At 45.0% G+C, this 19,806-nt stretch overlaps 1 protein-coding gene across 1 annotated transcript in view; it reads right to left on the reverse strand.

Moving 5' to 3' along the window:
* The window catches only part of npc1l1 (NPC1-like 1), an 81,507-nt gene extending 70,305 nt beyond the window's left edge, over positions 1-11,202 (reverse strand). Inside the window, exon 1 of the mRNA XM_072267263.1 lies at positions 11,125-11,202. Within this exon, the coding sequence (XP_072123364.1) occupies positions 11,125-11,178 (54 nt within the window). The 5' untranslated portion in view covers positions 11,179-11,202. The remainder of the gene's footprint in view (positions 1-11,124) is intronic.
* Positions 11,203-19,806: the final 8,604 nt, after the last annotated feature.

Here is a 19,806-nt window from a genome sequence, read left to right on the forward strand (position 1 = left end):
ACTCTATTTTGCTCTCATTTTACACAATTTATTCATTATATTTCTTGTAACTTTCTAGTAATATTTTTGTGTATCGCTCTTGTACTGCTGCTGCCAAACAAACTAATTTCATGACATACATCAGTGATGATAAAGCTGATTCTGATTCTGAGGATCGGCTGCTCTGCTCCAGACAGGGTGTGGAGGCTTTGGAGGAGATGCAGGTGATGGGAGCACCACAGCAGTTCAATGGAGCTGGAGTAAAGCCAGGGGTTTGCTGCCAGACCCTCGGCTAGAGGGAACAGCAAAGACTTTCTTGTGAGATGCATCTTAGAGAAGGGAGGTTGGGGCATGTAGATTGCTGGATAAAGGAGCTTTGGCAACGTTGGTGGGGGGCGGGGAGAGCTCAATAAGCAACTTCCATGATAGTAGGTTCTGTTTCTGATACAGGGAATGTCTTCTTCTGCTGTTGGTGGGACAGCAGTTCCTCAACTGATTGGCCTGAGGCAGTTGTGATCTTGCTCACTGCCCTGTTCCATTGTGTTTGTAGTCACCATCACTTCTTCTGTTTCCTAAGGGTTTCATCAAGATGCTGCCTAGATTGCAAGAAGAGTTAGGACAAACTTGAGTTGCTTTCTCTATTCTATCAGAGGCCAAAGGGAAACTTGACAGAAGTTTATAGAATTATGAGAGGTACAGATGGAGTGGACATTCGGAGTTTTGTGTGACAAGGGTACAGCACGGGAAATGGTACATGGGTGACAAGTGAGGTGGAAAACCTAGTCAGATGGAAGAAGGCAGCATACATGAGGTTTAGGAAGCAAGGATCAAGTGGGTCTATTGAGGAATATAGGGAAGCAAGAAAGGAGCTTAAGAAGGGGCTGAGAAGAGCAAACAGGGGGCATGAGAAGGCCTTGGCGAGTAGGGTAAAGGAAAACCCCAAGGCATTCTTCTATTACGTGAAGAAAAATAGGATGACAGGAGTGAAGGTAGGACTGATTAGAGATAAAGGTGGGAAGATGTGCCTGGAGGCTGTGGAAGTGAGCGAGGTCTTCAATGAATACTTCTCTTCGGTATTCACCAATGAGAGGGAACTTGATGATGGTGAGGACAATATGAGTGAGGTTGATGTTCTGGAGCATGTTGATATCAAGGGAGAGGAGGGTTGGAGTTGTTAGTCATAGTCATAGTCATACTTTATTGATCCCGGGGGAAATTGGTTTTTGTTACGGTTGCACTGTAAATAATAAATAGTAATAAAACCATAAATAGTTAAATAGTAATATGTAAAATTATGCCAGGAAATAAGTTAAAATACATTAGGATGGATAAGTCCCCGGGGCCTGACGGAATATTTCCCAGGCTGCTCCACGAGGCGAGGGAAGAGATTGCTGAGCCTCTGGCTAGGATCTTTATGTTCTCATTGTCCACAGGAATGGTACCAGCGGATTAGAGGGAGGCGAATGTGGTCCCCTTGTTCAAAAAAGGTAGTAGGGATAGTGAGCCTTACGTCTGTGGTGGGAAAGTTGTTGGAAAAGATTCTCAGAGACAGGATCTATGGGCATTTAGAGAACCATGGTCTGATCAGGAACAGTCAGCATGGCTTTGTGAAGGGCAGATCGTGTCTAACAAGCCTGATAGAGTTCTTTGAGGAGGTGACCAGGCATATAGATGAGGGTAGTGCAGTGGATGTGATCTATATGGATTTTAGTAAGGCATTTGACAAGGTTCCACACGGTAGGCTTATTCAGAAAGTCAGAAGGCATGGGATCCAGAGAAGTTTGGTCAGATGGATTCAGAATTGGCTTGCCTGCAGAAGGCAGAGGGTCGTGGTGGAGGGAGTACATTCAGATTGGAGGATTGTGACTAGTGGTGTCCCACAAGGATCTGTTCTGGGACCTCTACTTTTCGTGATTTTTATTAACGACATGGATGTGGGGGTAGAGGGGAGGGTTGGCAAGTTTGCAGATGACACAAAGGTTGGTGGTGTTGTAGATCGTGTAGAGGATTGTCAAAGATTGCAGAGAGACATTGATAGGATGCAGAAGTGGGCTGAGAAGTGGCAGATGGAGTTCAACCCGGAGAAGTGTGAGGTGGTGCACTTTGGAAGGACAAACTCCAAGGCAGAGTACAAAGTAAATGGCAGGATACTTGGTAGTGTGGAGGAGCAGAGGGATCTGGGGGTACATGTCCACAGATCCCTGAAAGTTGCCTCACAGGTGGATAGGGTAGTTAAGAAAGCTTATGGGGTGTTAGTTTCATAAGTCGAGGGATAGAGTTTAAGAGTTGCGATGTAATGATGCAGCTCTATAAAACTCTGGTTAGGCCACACTTGGAGTACTGTGTCCAGTTCTGGTCGCCTCACTATAGGAAAGATGTGGAAGCATTGGAAAGGGTTCAGAGGAGACTTAACAGGATGCTCCCTGGTTTAGAGAGTATGCATTATGATCAGAGATTAAGGGAGCTAGGGCTTTACTCTTTGGAGAGAAGGAGGATGAGAGGAGACATGACAGAGGTGTACAGGATAATAAGAGGAATAGATAGAGTGGATAGCCAGCGCCTCTTCCTCGGGGCACCACTGCTCAATACAAGAGGACATGGCTTTAAGGTAAGGGGTGGGAAGTTCAAGGGGGATATTAGAGGAAGGTTTTTTACTCAGAGAGTGGTTGGTGCATGGAATGCACTGCCTGAGTCAGTGGTGAAGGCAGATACACTCGTGAAGTTTAAGCGATTACTAGACAGGTATATGGAGGAATTTAAGGTGGGGGTTTATATGGGAGGCAGGGTTTGAGGGTCAGCACAACATTGTGGGCCAAAGGGCCTGTAATGTGCTGTACTATTCTATGTTCTATGTTTAACATATTGTTGGGCGCCACCGTACTGTAGCAGTTAGCGCAACGCCATTACGGCTCGGAGCATCAATTCAGTTCCGAGGTTTTCCCTGTGGAATGGGTGGGTTTTCTCTGGTTTCCTCCAAAGGTGTACCGGTTAGCAGGTTAATGGGTCACTGTACATTGTCCCGTGATTAGGCTCGGGTTCATTCAGGAGGTGGGGGAGCGGCACAGCTTGAAGGGCAAAAGGGCATCCTCTGCACCGTATCTCAACGAGTAAAACAATAAATAAGTAAACACCAAATCAAACGTGCAAGGCTGGTGCTTAAGGGAAGCGTCACCACACTTCCAGCAGCAACATAGCGCACCAACAACTCACTAGCTCTTACTCTTATGTCTTTGGAGTGTGGGAGGAAACCGGAGCAACCGGAGGAAACCCTGTGGTCACGGGGAGAACGTACAAACTCCTTACAGACAGTGATTGGAAGTGAAGCCCGACCTTACAGCTGGCTCTGTAATGGCGTTACACTAACAACTACACAACCGCACTGGCTACTGGATTTCATTGCCTGTGACGGCGCTTCCAGTGAATGCCAGTTTCCATGAAGGGCACCACGGTAGTGTGGCGGTTTGCCTGATGCCATTACCGCCTGGGGGGTCAGAGTTCAAAGTTCAATTCTGACATCCTCTGTAAGGAGTTTGTACATTCTTCCCGTGTGTGCGTGGGTTTCCTCCGGGTGTTCTGGTTTCCTCTGACGTCCAAACTGGTTAGTAGGTTAACCGTCCTGTGATTAGACTAGAGTTTAATCGGTGGGTTGCTGGACAATACTCTTCAGTGGACCAGAGGGGCCTGTTCTGTATCTCTAAAATAAATAAAATCTGATGAGACCATCCAGACGTATCCTTCGACCACTTTGAATGTACTGTCCAATATTATCATGGAATGAACAACCCAATTGAATAGGCAACAGGGACTGAATCCCTGAGGGAAAGAATTCCAAATATTCACCCACTCCAAGGGAAGACATTTCCCCTCACTAGGGATCCGCGTAGAATTAATGAGGGTTCTCAGTAGGAAGTTGGACGGAGAGATGATAATTTACCAAGCCCTGAGGAAACTGCACCGACTCATCAAGACTCTTTAAACAGTACCTTTCAAACCAACAACCTCTACCAGCTCGAGGGACAAGGAGATCACCACCTGGAAGTTGCCCTCCAAGCCCCACACACCATCCTGACTTGGAGATGTGCCATTGTTCTCTGACCATCGCTGGGTCAAACACCTGGAGGTGTCGACCTAACAACATTGAGGGGCAACTCACACCTCAAAGACTGCGGTAGCTCAGATCATCTACACCTTCCCAAGGGCAACTACGGATGGGCAATTTACGTTTCATCCCCTGGGAAGTTAATCTGATCAATCATTCTAGTTAGCCCCCCCTCCGTCTACTAACCCTGTTACTGCGCTGCACTGTAAAATCTTTAAACCACTTTTTATAATGCTGTTTACATTGTAAATATAGGTTGGTATGTATGCATTTTTATCCTGCATCTGTACTTCATCCTCGAGCTTTATTCTTTCTGTAATTCTTCATGATTGTTGAACGTTGTTGTATTTTGTTGTCCTGACCAACACACTACAGTAAATTCCTAATACTTGTAAACATGCATTCAGAGGCCACTTTATTAGGTACACCTGTACACCTGCTCATTAATGCAAATATCTAATCAGTCAGTCGTGTGGCAGCAACTCAATGCATAAAAGCATGCAGACATGGTCAAGAGGTTCAGTTGTTGTTCAGACCAAACATCAGAATGGATAAGAAAGGTGATTTACAGTAAGTGACTTTGATTGTTGGTGTCAGATGGGGTGGTTTGAGTACCTCAGAAATTGCTGATCTCGTGGGATTTTCCTGCACAACAGTCTCTAGAGATTGGTGCAAAAAATACAAAACCTGTTTATTTATTTATTGAGAAGCAGCCTTCTGGCCCTTCTGGTCCTTTGAGCCGCGCCACCCAGCAATCCCCTGGGGTAATCCTAGCCTAATTACGGGACAATTTTCTATGACCAGTTAACCCGAGTTACAGGGAAAGTTTGATTAGGTTCGGACTTCATTCCCTGAAGCGTAGGAGCATTTATAATGACCACTTAACCCTCCAGCTTATACATCTTTGGAGGAAACCAGAGCACCGGGAGGAAACCCATGTGGTTTGTGAGGGGTGTAGACAGAGTAAATATGAATAGGCTCTTTCCACTTAGATTAGAAGAGATAAATACGAGAGGACATGGCTTTAGGGTGAAAGGGGAAAGGTTTAGGGGGAACTTCCTCACTCAGAGAGTGGTGGGAGTGTGGAACGAGCTGCCATCTGAAGTGGTAAATGGAGGCTCACTCTTAAGTTTTAAGAATAAGTTGGAGAGATACATGGATGGGAGAGGCCTGGAGGGTGATAGATTGGGTGCAGGTCAATGGGACTAGAGGAATAAAGTTTCAGCACAGACTAGAAGGGCTGAATGGCCTGATTTCTGTGCTGTAGTGTTCTATGGTTCTATGGCCACTGGGAGAACGTACAAACTCCTTGCAGACAGCAGCTTCCCATTCTCACCTTAAGGCTATGCCCTCTAGTATATTCCTGCCCGGACTGTAACTCTACCTGTGCCTCTGATACATCTCCCGGGTCCCCCCACCCCCCTCATTTCCTTGTCATGGATATGTTTTGGGCTTCTTTTTTTAATTGAACAAAAACATAGTATTTACACAGAACATCACAGCACAGTACAGGCCCTTTGGCCCATGATTTTGTGCCAACATTTTAACCTACTTCACAATCAATCTAACTCTTCCCTCCCATATAACCCATAACACAACATTTTTCTTTCGTTCATTTGCCTAAGAGTTTCTCATACGTCCCGAGTGCATCAACCTTTACCACCAACCCGGCAGTTTATTCAAGGCACTCACCGCTCTCTGTGTTAAAAAAAAGCTACCTCTGACAACTCTCCTAAATTATCCACCATTCAGTTTAAAATGATGTCCTCTACTTTTAAACCTTGCCATCCTGGGTAGAAGGTTCTCTACCTATCACTTGTGAAAATCAAAGTAAATTTAATATCAAAGTACGTGTACGTCTACGTCACCATACACTACCTTGAGATTTGTCATTTTCCAGGCATTTACAGGAAAATAAATACAATAACATTTGTGAAAAACTATATATGAGTGAAGACTAACAAATGAGCCATGTGCAAAAGACAAAGTTCAAAGTAAATATACTTAAGTACATATGTGTCACCATGTACAACCCTGACATTCATTTTCTTGCGGGTATACTTATTAAGTCCACAATAGAATCAATGAAAAACCACACCAACTGGGTGTTCAATCAGGGTGAAAAAGACAACAAGCTGTGCTAATACAAAAAGAAGAAACAAAAATAATAAATAAAATTGCAATAAATATTGAGAACATGAGATTAAAAATCTTTTAAAATGAGTCCATAGGTTGTGGGAACATTTCAATGATGGGGCAAGTGAAGTTATCCCCTTTGGTTCAAGAGCCTGATGGTTGAGGGGTATTAACTGTTCCTGAACCTGGTGGTGTGGGACCTGATGGTTGAGGGGTAATAACTGTTCCTGAACCTGGTGGTGTGGGACCTGATGGTTGAGGGGTAATAACTGTTCCTGAACCTGGTGGTGTGGGACCTGATGGTTGTAGGGTAATAACTGTCCCTGAACCTGGTGGTGTGGGACCTGATGGTTGTAGGGTAATAACTGTTCCTGAACCTGGTGGTGTGGGACCTGATGGTTGAGGGGTAATAACGGTTCCTGAACCTGGTGGTGTGGGACCTGATGGTTGAGGGGTAATAACTGTTCCTGAACCTGGTGGTGTGGGACCTGATGGTTGAGGGGTAATAACTGTTCCTGAACCTGGTGGTGTGGGACCTGATGGTTGTAGGGTAATAACTGTTCCTGAACCTGGTGGTGTGGGACCTGATTATTGAGGGGTAATAACTGTTCCTGAACCTGGTGGTGTGGGACCTGATGGTTGAGGGGTAATAACTGCTCCTGAACCTGTTGGTGTGGGACCTGATGGTTGAGGGGTAATAACTGCTCCTGAACCTGGTGGTGTGGGACCTGATGGTTGAGGGGTAATAACTGTTCCTGAACCTGGTGTTGTGGGACCTTATACTCTTATACACTGCTCAAGTCGCCCTAGGAAAAGGTCTCTGGCAGTCCACTCAACCTATGCCTCTTATCATCCTGTACACCTGAATGAAGTCTCCGCTCATCCTCCGTCACTCCAAAGTGAAAAGCACCAGCTCGCTCAACCTTTGCATATGTATAACTTTTGTAATATTTTCCGTACTTATAACTTTAATAAGATTATTAAATTAAGGCAGCACCTTCCCCATCCATAGAAACCATAGAAACTACAGCACAGAAACAGGCCTTTTGGCCCTTCTTGGCTGTGCCGAACCATTTTCTGCCTAGTCCCACTGACCTGCACACGGACTATATCCCTCCATACACCTCCCATCCATGTATCTGTCCAATTTATTCTTAAATGTTAAAAAAGAACCCGCATTTACCACCTCGCCTGGCAGCTCATTCCATACTCCCACCACTCTCCGTGTGAAGAAGCCCCCCCTAATGTTCCCTTTAAACTTTTCCCCCCTCACCCTTAACCCATGTCCTCTGGTTTTTTTCTCCCCTTGCCTCAGTGGAAAAAGCCTGCTTGCATTCACTCTATCTATACCCATCATAATTTTATATACCTCTATCAAATCTCCCCTCATTCTTCTGCGCTCCAGGGAATAAAGTCCTAACCTATTCAACCTTTCTCTGTAACTGAGTTTCTCAAGTCCTGGCAACATCCTTGTAAGCCTTCTCTGCATTCTTTCAACCTTATTTATATCCTTCCTGTAATTTGGTGACCAAAACTGAGCACAATACTCCAGATTCGGCCTCACCAATGCCTTATACAACCTCATCATAACATTCCAGCTCTTATACTCAATACTTTGATTAATAAAGGCCAATGTACCAAAAGCTCTCTTTACGACCCTATCTACTTGTGACGCCAATTTTAGGGAATTTTGTATCTGTATTCCCAGATCCCTCTGTTCTACTGCACTCCTCAGTGCCTTACCATTAACCCTGTATGTTCTACCTTGGTTTGTCCTTCCAACGTGCAATACCTCACACTTGTCTGCATTAAATTCCATCTGCCATTTTTCAGCCCATTTTTCCAGCTGGTCGAAGTCCCTCTGCAGGCTCTGAAAACCTTCCTCACTGTCTACTACATCTCCATTCTTTGTATCATCAGCAAATTTGCTGATCCAATTTACCACATTATCATCCAGATCACTGATATAGATGACAAATAACAATGGACCCAGCACTGATCCCTGTGGCACACCACTAGTCACAGGCCTCCGCTCAGAGAAGCAATTCTCTACCACCACTCTTTGGCTTCTTCCAGTGAGCCAATGTCTAATCCAATTTACCACCTCTCCATGTATACCTAGCGACTGAATTTTCCTAACAAACCTCCCATGCGGGACCTTGTCAAGGGCCTTACTGAAATCCATGTAGACAATATCCACTGCCTTCCCTTCATCCACTTTCCTGGTAACCTCCTCGAGAAACTCCAACAGATTGGTCAAACATGACCTACCACGCACAAAGCCATGTTGACTCTCCCTAATAAGTCCCTGTCTATCCAAATGCTTGTAGACTCTGTCTCTTAGTACTCCCTCCAATAACTTACCTACTACCGATGTTAAACTCACCGGGCTATAATTTCCCGGATTACTTTTCGATCCTTTTTTAAACAATGGAACAACATGAGCCACTCTCCAATCCTCCGGCACCTCACCCGTAGGCAGCGACATTTTAAATATTTCTGCCAGGGCTCCCGCAATTTCAACACTAGTCTCCTTCAAGGTCCGAGGGAACACTCTGTCAGGTCCCGGGGATTTATCCACTTTAATTTTCCTCAAGACAGCAAGCACCTCCTCCTTTTCAATCTGTACAGTTTCCATGATCTCACTACTTGATTCCCTCAATTCCATAGACTTCATGCCAGTTTCCTTAGTAAATACAGACGCAAAAAATCTATTTAAGATCTCCCCCATTTCCTTTGGTTCCGCACATAGCCCACCACTCTGATCTTCAAGAGGACCAATTTTATCCCTTACAATCCTTTTGTTCTTAATATACCTGTAAAAGCCCTTTGGATTATCCTTCACTTTGACTGCCAAGGCAACCTCATGTCTTCCTTTAGCCCTCATGATTACTTTCTTAAGTATTTTCTTGCACTTCTTATACTCCTCAAGCACCTGATTTACTCCCTGTTTCCTAGACATTTCAAACAACTCCCTCTTCTTCTTTATCAGAGTTGCAATATCCCTTGAGAACCAAGGTTCCTTATTCCTATTCAATTTGCCTTTAATCCTGACAGGAACATACAAACTCTGCGCTCTCAAAATTTCCCCTTTGAAGGCTTCCCACCTACCAATCACATCTTTGCCAGAGAACAACCTGTCCCAATCCACGCTTTTTAGATCCTTTCTCATTTCTTCAAATTTGGCCTTCTTCCAGTTCAGAACCTCAACCCTAGGACCAGATCTATCCTTGTCCATGATCAAGTTGAAACTAATGGTGTTATGATCACTGGAACCAAAGAGCTCCCCTACACAGACTTCCGTCACTTGTCCTAACTCGTTTCCTAACAGGAGATCCAATATTGCATCCCCTCTAGCTGGTCCCTCTATGTATTGATTTAGGAAACTTTCCTGAACACATTTTACAAACTCTAAACCATCTAGACCCCTAACAGTATGGGAGTCCCAATCAATGTATGGAAAATTAAAATCCCCTACCACCACAACTTTATGTTTCCTGCAGTTGCCTGCTATCTCTCTGCAGATTTGCTCTTCCAAGTCTCGTTGACTATTGGGTGGTCTGTAATACAATCCCACTAATGTGGCCATACCTTTCCTGTTTCTCAGCTCCACCCATAAGGACTCAGTAGACAAGCCCTCTAATCTGTCCTGCCTGAGCACTGCTGTAATATTTTCCCTAACAAGCAATGCTACTCCCCCACCTTTCATTCCTCTGCCTCGATCACATCTGAAACATCGAAACCCTGGAATATTAAGCTGCCAGTCCTGCCCCTCCTGTAGCCAAGTTTCACTAATTGCTATAACGTCATAATTCCATGTGTCAATCCACGCCCTCAACTCATCCGCCTTCCCCGCAATACTCCTAGCATTGAAATATATACACCTCAGAAGATTTTTACCACCACTCACAACCCTTCTAACAGCGGATTTGCTTGAACTTTTAACATCATTTATTTTCACCCCAGCCACACTGTCAGCTCTGGCACTCTGGCTCCCATCCCCCTGCAAATCTAGTTTAAAGCCTCCCCAATAGCACAAACCTCCCTGAAAGGATATTGGTCCCCCTGTAGTTCAAGTGTAACCCGTCTCTCTTGTACAGGTCCCACCTGCCCCAGAAGAGGTCCCAATGATCCTGAAATCTGAAACCCTGCCCCCTACACCAGTTCCTCAGCCACTTGTTCCTCCTCCAGAGCATCCTATTCCTACCCTCACTGGCACATAGCACAGGTAGCAATCCTGAGATTACCACCCTCGAGGTCCTGCTTTTCAACTTCCAACCAAGCTCCCTATGCTCACTCTCCAGGACCTCCTCACTCTTCCTTGCTATGTCATTGGTACCGATGTGCACCATGACATCTGGCTGATCACCCTCCCACTTCAGAATGTCATGCAATCGATCAGAGACATCCTTGACCCTGGTACCCGGGAGGCAACAAACCATCCTGGATTCTCTGTCATAACCACAGAACCTCCTATCTGCACCTCTAACTATCGAATCCCCTATCACTACCGCTCTCCTCTTTTTCCACCCTCCCTTCTGCAATACAGAGCCAGACTCAGTGCCAGAGATCTGGCTACTGCAGCTAGTCCCAGGTAAGTCATCCCTCCCAACAGTATCCAATGCGGTATACTTGTTGTTGAGGGGAATGGCCACAGGGGAACCCTGCTCTGCCTGCCCTTTCCCCTTCCCTCGCCTGACAGTGACCCAATTTCCTGTCCTTGGAGTACCCACTAGTCCCTCTGCAGACAGACCCACTTTGGTATCAAGTGCCAACAAAGTATCACTTGGGTGCATTTATATAGCAACTGACCCTTACTCTAGAAAGCGGGAAAAACCAGTGTAGAACTGTAACAAAAGTTGTGCGGCAATTAAAATACATTTTACTCACGAAATCTGATAGAAACTCACCGTGAACGAGTGACCAAGCAGCAGTAATACAACAGCTGGCAGCTTTGTGAACATTCTGGATTTCTCCCTCTTCTGCTTTACAATTATGCTTCTGTTAAATAAATCTCAGGTAATCCTAAACAGAGAGTTAATCCCAAATGGTAGCTCACTCAACAGTGAGGTCCTATATCAGGTTTATGGGCATTTTGTTATCGTTAATCTGGTCTGATGGGGAGCAACCAGTCAGGAAGAGAATATACTTATCAATTTTCAGTTATGATTAACCCATGGAATTGAATTTGAACAGTGTAAACCTCTGTCATTTAGCGATTAATTATTAGCCAGTACAGTAATATTTATGTAGCTGGCTTGGCTGTAGAGTTTGATTGGCTGGGAAACTCGTAACCTTGATCTGTGGCTTCTCCTGCACGCCAAGTAATCTCCTCCTCCTCCTGTAAAAAAAAATACTCAGGGATTCTCACTCAGGAAGAGAAGAAAATCCTATCAGGTAGAAACCTGACAACTTGTGTCTATTCGTTAACTTACATGGAGGCCAAGTCATTAGGTATATTTAAAGTGGAGGTTGCTCGGTCCTTGATTAGTAAGTGTGTCAAAGGTTACGGGGAGAAGGCAGGAGAATGGGGTTGAGAGGGAAAACAAATCAGCCATGATGGAATGGCAGAGCAGACTCAATGGGCCAAATAGCCTGATTATGTCTTAGATATTTATCTATTTATTTATTTGGTTATTTATTTTTAATTTTCCCAGTTTGTCCTCTTTTGCACGTTGATCGTTTGTCAGTCTTTGGGTATAGGTTTCAGCACAGTATGTGGTGACAATAGTCTTGGGCACCCGAGGTATTTTATATGGTTTCAGATGGCATGGCCTCCACAGAGCCCTGATATCAGCGAAGCTGTCTGGAATTGCCTCGGGAGACAGAAGCAAGCCTATGTCTGCAGAAGAACCGTGGGAAGTCCTCCAAGCTGCTTGGAACAACCTATCGTCGATTTTCTTATAAAACTGCATGATTGTGTATGTAAAAGAATTGATGCAGGTTTTAAAGGCCAAGGGTGGTCATACCAAATATTAATTTGATTTGGATTTTTACTGTTTACTGCTCCTTATTGCATTTTTTGATATTTAGAAACTTTTCATTAATCTTGAAAGCATCTTTGCTTTACAGCAGGGGTCCCCAACCTTTTTTGCACTGCGAACCAGTTTAATATTGACAATATTCTTGCGGACCAGCCAACCAGGCTGCCGGGGGGGGGGGTAGGGTAGCCAACGGACAAGAGTAGCAGTCAAATACGTTGTGTTTACCCCGAGAAAGACTACAATGACCATGAAGCCTTGCACGGGCACCTATGTGCGCATGCGTGTGCGTGCCCATTTTTTTTCTACAAATCATTTTTGGCGATTCTGTTCAGTGAAACTACACTGTACATACATTATTTCTGCTTTATATAGGCTGTGTATTTATCATATCATTCCTGCTTTTACTATATGTTAGTGTTATTTTAGGTTTTATGTAACACAGCGCATGAATATAGTGATAAGTCAATTATAAGTCACTTATAAGTCAATAGCATCATAACAACGTTTGGATATTAAACACACAGCACATATTTTCCCCGTATGAACATATAAAATCATTGCAACACACCAATATCGCTGAATCAGTGGGAACCCTGGGCTTGTTTCCCGGCAACAAGACGGTCCCATCAAGGGGTGATGGGAGACAGCGATACTCGAAGGGGGTTCCTTATGTCCAGTTTAGTCCGCAATTTAGTTTTCGTTGCATTCATTGCAGAAAAGCCCGCTTCGCAGAGATATGTTGGAAATGGAAGCAACGTTTTCAGTGATTTCGCGGCTATCTCAGGATATTTAGCCTTGACTTTGATCCGGAATGCTGGCAGAGATGTTATGTCAAACACACTTTTTCAGCCCGCCGTCATTTGCAAGCTCGAGGAGTTGATCTCCTCCCCGCGCTGACATGGATGATGCGTGGGTAATGACCTCGCGTGCGTTTAAGTTTCAACAGTGGGCGTGGCAGGGAATGAGGAAAGGTGCAGCTGACTCATATCACCAAATCATATCATTCCCTCGCGGCCTGGTGGCACGTGCTTTGCGGCCCGGTACCGGTCCATGGCCCGGTGGTTGGGGACCACTGCAATGTTTTTACATGTGCCTAAGGCATTTGCACAGAGCTGTATGTACTTTGATAATAAATCTGCTTAAAAGTGCTTTGAACTTTGTTGTTGGTGGATACGGACAGGACTGGGGTGTAGCTGTGCTGCCTCTTGTGGTTAAGTAGCCTGCTCTCATTTACTATCTGTGTTCAAAGCCCACACTAATGTAAAATTCAAAAAGGCAATGGGTTTAGTGGTGAGAGAAGGAGGAGAAATAGGGTCAAAAAAAGAGGAAGGTAAATGAAGCCCAAAAAACTGCAGATGCCAAAACCCAAAATACAAAGAATAAATACTGGAAGTATTAGTAGGAACACATACAAAATTGTTTAGACAGTCAGGCAGCATCTGTGGGGAGGGAAGAAGGCCTTCATCAAATAATAAACACAAGAGATTCTGCAGATGCTGGAAATCCAGAACAACACACGCAAAATGCTGGAGGAACTCAGCAGGTCAGGCAGCATCCATGGAAAAAAAAGTAAACAGCCAACATCTCGGGGGCCGACCCTTCATCTGGACCGGAAAGGAATGGAGAAGAAGCCAGAATAAGAAGGTTGGAGAGGGCAAGGAGTACAAGCTAGAAGATGCTGGATGAGACCAGGTAAGGGGGAAGGTAGGTGGGTGGGGGAGGGCGGCTGAATTGAGAAGCTGGGGCATGATAGGTCAGACACCGTCTGTGCGGAGAGGAAGCATCTCCGTGATTTTGGTCAGGGATCTGCCACTGGAGTTGGAACTATCAGGAAACAAGGACATTCGGATTCAAATTTACTTATCACATATACATTGTAACATACAGTAAAATTCATTGTTTGTGTTAAGAACTAGCACAACCTAAGAGTGTGCTGGGGGCAGCCCGCAAGCGTTGGCCCACACGTTCCTGAGCCAACATAGCATGCCCACATCGGCTCACTCTTTGCACACAGAATTCTACAGCAAAGTCAGAGAACATCTTCGTAAATCAAGCATGCTAGCCTGTATTCCCCTAACCCCATGGACACCAGAAATGATCCCAGCCATAATACCTGTCACGGTGAACGCTGGCAAATGACTGGACCCAGGCGCGGAGGAACAGAAGACCCCCCATGTTGAGACAGAAATAGGAGGCTATACGTAGGAACTTAAGCAGAACATCGGTGGCACGAACGAGCGAAACCTGTGATGCAAATCAAACTGAAGACAAGGACCCCGTGATGAGCACTAAATGGGGTATCTGTATTAAATAATCATAGAATGCGAGAAATCCGTGCCAGTCATAATTAAGTTGACAAGGTTAAACAGAAAACACCAGGGCTAAATGACTCTTGTTAAGACAACAGTTAGTAAATACAGATGCTTGAGAAACCTAGAACCCTAACGCTGCACAGCTGGTCGCAGAGATCTGTGGTGCTCATGGCAAATACCCAGCAATAGTCCAAAGGCTGGTCAAAAGTCTGGAAGTTGAAGCCGATGGTGGGAATCCCAAGTCTGCAAATCTCAGCAAGTCCAAAGTTCAAATAAATTTATTACCAAAATATGTATACAGTGTACAGCCTTGAGATTCGTCTCTTTACAGGCAGCCACAAAACAAGAAACCCAAAAGAACCCATTAAAAAAAGACTAACAATCACCCAATGTGCAGAGAGGGAGAGAGAGAAAAAAAAACAAATCGTGCTAACAATAAAAGTAAGCAAATAGCATTTAGAGACAAAGAGAGTCCTCAGACACAAAGCCCGGAGCAGGCCGCAGCCTCAGTCCTCAGACACGAAGCCCGGAGCAGGCCGCAGCCTCAGTCCTCAGACACGAAGCCCGGAGCAGGCCGCAGCCTCAGTCCTCAGACACGAAGCCAGGAGCAGGCCGCAGCCTCAGTCCTCAGACACGAAGCCCGGAGCAGGCCGCAGCCTCAGTCCTCAGACACGAAGCCCGGAGCAGGCCGCAGCCTCAGTCCTCAGACACGAAGCCCGGAGCAGGCCGCAGCCTCAGTCCTCAGACACGAAGCCAGGAGCAGGCCGCAGCCTCAGTCCTCAGACACGAAGCCAGGAGCAGGCCGTAGCCTCTGCCTCAGTTCATCACACGGCGGAGAAGACCGTAGGGAAAGTCAAAAGCCCAATGTCTGCAAATCCATACATCTGCTGGAGTGTGTGGGTGGGAGGAATGGGGCTTGTTTCATTGTTAATGCTTTGTCGGTTAGGAATGTTCTGTCCTGTGTTCTGTGTTGTTCTGCCGAGCATCGTGGGCATCTATGTTGGCAGCACTTGTGGGCTGCCCTCAGATCATTGTTTGGTGTGCTGGTTGTTAACACAAAGTATGCATTTCACCGTATGTTTCAATGATAAGTAAATCTGGATCAGAATTCTACATTGAATCTGTACCATATAAGCCAGTATTTCTGAAGGATGTAATGTACCTGTACTCCTGGACTGTCCAGGTATGAGTAACACACCTGAACAGTTCCAAGGTGTAAAATATTTGCCAGTTGCCTGACTATGGCCTCAAAATGCATCTCTATAGTTCCAATGTGCAAAATATATAATGGACCAAGTGACATTGATCTGTTTTGTGAATTTCCTAGAACTATATAGTATTATTGCAATATGTTTTAGAAGGTATGGCATCAATATGTGCAGTTTTGGTTGCCCCCATTACAGGGGGGGGTGGTTGGAGAGGGTACAGTGAGGTATTTATTTTATTTTATTTAGAGACGGGCAGCTTGCTCACCTTTGGCCCTTACCGGACACTCAGCTCTCACCTGTGGCTCCAAGCAGCCGTTCGCATGCGACAGCGGCCACCGCTCCGAGGGGCGGGCTAAACCAGGTGAGGGTAGCCGGTGGGCTTTGTACCCGGGCGAGACAGGGACATGCCTTGTCCTAGCACGCACAGCCAGCCCCGGCAGACTGGGTGGATGAGATCTGCAATAGGACCCAACGGCCAGGAAACGTCTCTGCAGTGCTGCGTGGAGAGCGAAGGCACAGAAGACGTCATGGTCATCCACTGCAACCAGGGAAGACCCCAGCTTGTGACGCTCGTTCGTACCACTGGACACAGACTTCTGAGGTTGAGAGAGTGGGACTGCCCCAGTCCTTACAGATAGCGGTGGGTTGCTGGCGCTGTATAGCATTATGTTAACCGCTATGCTACACCATACCACACCAATGTTTACCAGGATGCTGCCTAGATTACAGGATATGTGCTATCAGGAGAGGGTCAACAAATTTAATTTGCTCTTTCTAGAGTGTCAGAGCCTGAGGGGATACCTGATAGAAGTTTATAAAACTATGTAATTATAGGGTAAATGGTCAGATCTTTCATCGGGGGTGAAAATGTCAATTACTAGCAGCTTAAGGTGAGAGGAGGACAGTTTAAAGAAGTTTTGCAGGCACATTATTTTTACCCAAAGTAGTGGGTGCCAGGGAGAGCTGTGGAAGCAGATTTGGTAATGGCTTTTAAGTCAGATAGACTCATGAATAGGAGGAGGAGGAGGAGATTTGATAGAGGTATACAAATTACGAAGGGTGTAAATAAGGTAAATGCAAGCAGGCTTTTTCCACTGAGGTCATGGGTTAAGAGTGAAAGGTGAAAAGTTTAAGGGGAGCATGAGAGGAAACTTCTTCACTCGGAGGGTTGTGAGAGTGTGTCAGCACAAGTGGTCCGTGCAAGCTCGGTTTCAACATGGAACAGAAGTTTGGGTAGATACGTGGACGGGAGGGGTATGGACAGCGGTGATTCCGGTGCAGCTCGATGGGAGTAGGCTGTTTAAATGGTTCAGCACGGACTAGATGGGCTGAAGGGCCTGCTTCTCTGCTGTACTTTTCTATGTGAACATACAGGGAATGGAGGGATACGGATCACGTACAAGCCAAAGAGATTAGGCTTAATCTGTCTTCGTGCCCAGCACAGACATTGTGGGCCAAAGGTCTTGTTCCTGTACTACCATATTCTGTTAAATATAACAGCATTCTTCACGTACACCTCACCTTTAAATCCCATTGAATCAGAGTCCGGCTTAAGCATTGACTAATGGTATGAAATTTGTTGTTTTCCTGCAGCAGTCAGTGCAATACATGTCAAAGTACCGTGAGTTACAAGATGACATATACCAAATAGTGCAAAAAGAGAGCGAGATAGCGAGGTGGTATTGATAGGGTCGTTGTCCGTACTGAACCCTGATGGCGGAGAGAGGAAGAAGCTGTTGGACTGTCCACTTCGTACTCCATTCTTGCCAAGGCTGTTTTGTTTTTTCTCGCAACAGTCATTGTGAAGTGGAAAATTGATTTTCCCATGAGTGAAACGCAAGAACAGCTGCAGTCTCCTTTGCGAGTCCAGTCTCATGACAGAAAATCAATTAAGACATATCTTGCTGATACATTGAAGCGTGAAGGCACACACTCAGCGATTCAGGAACAGCTTCGTCCCCTCTGCCATCCGGTTTCTGAATGGACATTGACTCCATTAACACTACCTCAGTCCTTTATTTAAGCATTACTTATTTAATATAACTATATAATATATATAATTACTTTAATTTACAGTTTTTATTCTTATGTATTACATTGTACTGCTGCCACATAACAACAAATTTCACAACATCTGTCGGTGATATTAAACCTGACTGATTCTTCTGATTCTGAGTGGAGTTTCTTGGCTGTGGTTTGTTACTGTGCGTTTTGTATTAAATGTGTCTTTGATGAAGCAATGGGTGATGGCATTGTTACTGTTAATTGGCTGTTTACATCCAATGTTTTCTTGAATTCTTCATACACTGCACAGTATTGCTGTATAGTGTGCCCTTTGCCAGTTAGCCTCCTGCCTCTCTTATAAACCTAAAGAAAGATATAGATTAGCTTTATTTGTCTCACAGACGTCAAAACATACAGTGAAATGTGCAGAATTTGGAGAGGGTTCAAAGGAGCTTCACAAAATGATTCCAGAATTGAACCGCTTGTCATATGAGGAGCATTTGATGGCTCTGGGCCTCCATTCACTAGAATTCAGAAGAATGAGGGGTGACCTCACTGAAACCTATCAAATCTTGAAAGGCCTCGATAGAGTAGATGTGGAGAGGATGTTCCCGATGGTGGGGGAGTCTATGACCAGAGTACACAGCCCCAGAATAGAGGGTATCCTTTTAGAATGGAGATGGGGAAGGATTTCTTCAGCCATTAAGTGGTGAATCTGTGGAATTCTTTGCCACAGGCAGCTGTGGAGGCCAAGCCTTTCTGTATGTTTAAGGCAGAGATTGATAGATCCTTGATTATTCAGGGCATGAAGGGATATGGGGAGAAGTCAGGAGATTGGAGCTGAGAGGAAAATGGATCAGCCATACTGTTTGACAGAGCAGACTCGATGGGCCGAATAGCCTAGTTCTGCTCCGATATCTTATGATCTTATTTGTGTCATCGTTTATGTAGTGCTGTGGGTAGCCTGCAAGTGTCGCCACACTTCCAGTGCCAACATAGCATGCCAACAACCCACTAACCCTAACCCGTACCTATGTGGAATATGGGAGGGAACCCTCGCAATCACAGGAGAAGGTACAAACTCGCTACGGACAGTGACGGGAATTCAGCCCTTATCGCTGATCGCTGGTGCTGTAATAGAGTTCCGCTAACCGCTACATTGCGTAAAGGATGTCCCAAACTCCCAGGACATCTTTAGGGAGCAGTGTCTCAGAAAGGCAGCGTCCATCATTAAAGACCTCCAACTCCCAGGGCATGCCCTTTTCTCACTGTTACCATCAGGTAGGAGATACAGAAGCCTGAAGGCACACACTCAGCGATTCAGGAACAGCTTCTTCCCCTCTGCCATCCGATTCCTAAATGGACATTGAATCTTCTTCTTTTTTCTTCACTTTATAAAAATACACAGTATTTCTATTTTTGCATGTTTTTAAATCTATTCAATATATGTAATTGGTTTACGTGTTTATTATTATTAATTTTTATTTTATTTATTATTTTTTTTTCTCTCTGCTAGATTATGTATTGCATTGAACTGCTGCTGTTTAAGTTAACAAATTTCACGTCACATGCCGGTGATAATAAACCTGATTCTGATTCTGAAACTTGACGAGGGAAATAATTGGAAGGAAAGGAATTGATTGGGCGCTGAAGGATTCAGTATGAGTGAGTTGATTCTAGTGAATCCCATTGCTAATTTTCTGTGCAATAAAAACATAAAAGGCTAGAAACATGAGGAGATTCAGGCAGCGTCTACAGAAAGAGAAAGAGAATTAACGCGCACAAAATACTGGAGCAACTCAGCAAGTCAGGCAGCGTCTATGGAGAAGAATAAACAGTCCATGTTTATATTTGGAGGAAGAACAGCTTATATTCCACCTGGGTAGCCTCCAACCTGATGAAGTGAACATCGGTTTCTCCAAATTCCCGTAATTTCTCCCCATCCCTCTTCTCTCTTTTTTCCATTCCCCAATCTTGTTTGATTTAATTTTGTTGAGAAACAGCACACAATAGGCTGTTCCGGTCTAACGAGCCGCATCACACAGCAATCCCACAATTTAACCCTAGCCTAACCACGTGGCAAT

Source organism: Mobula birostris, chromosome 8 (assembly GCF_030028105.1).
Source record: "Mobula birostris isolate sMobBir1 chromosome 8, sMobBir1.hap1, whole genome shotgun sequence".
In the NCBI taxonomy this organism is placed as follows: Eukaryota; Metazoa; Chordata; class Chondrichthyes; order Myliobatiformes; family Myliobatidae; genus Mobula; species Mobula birostris.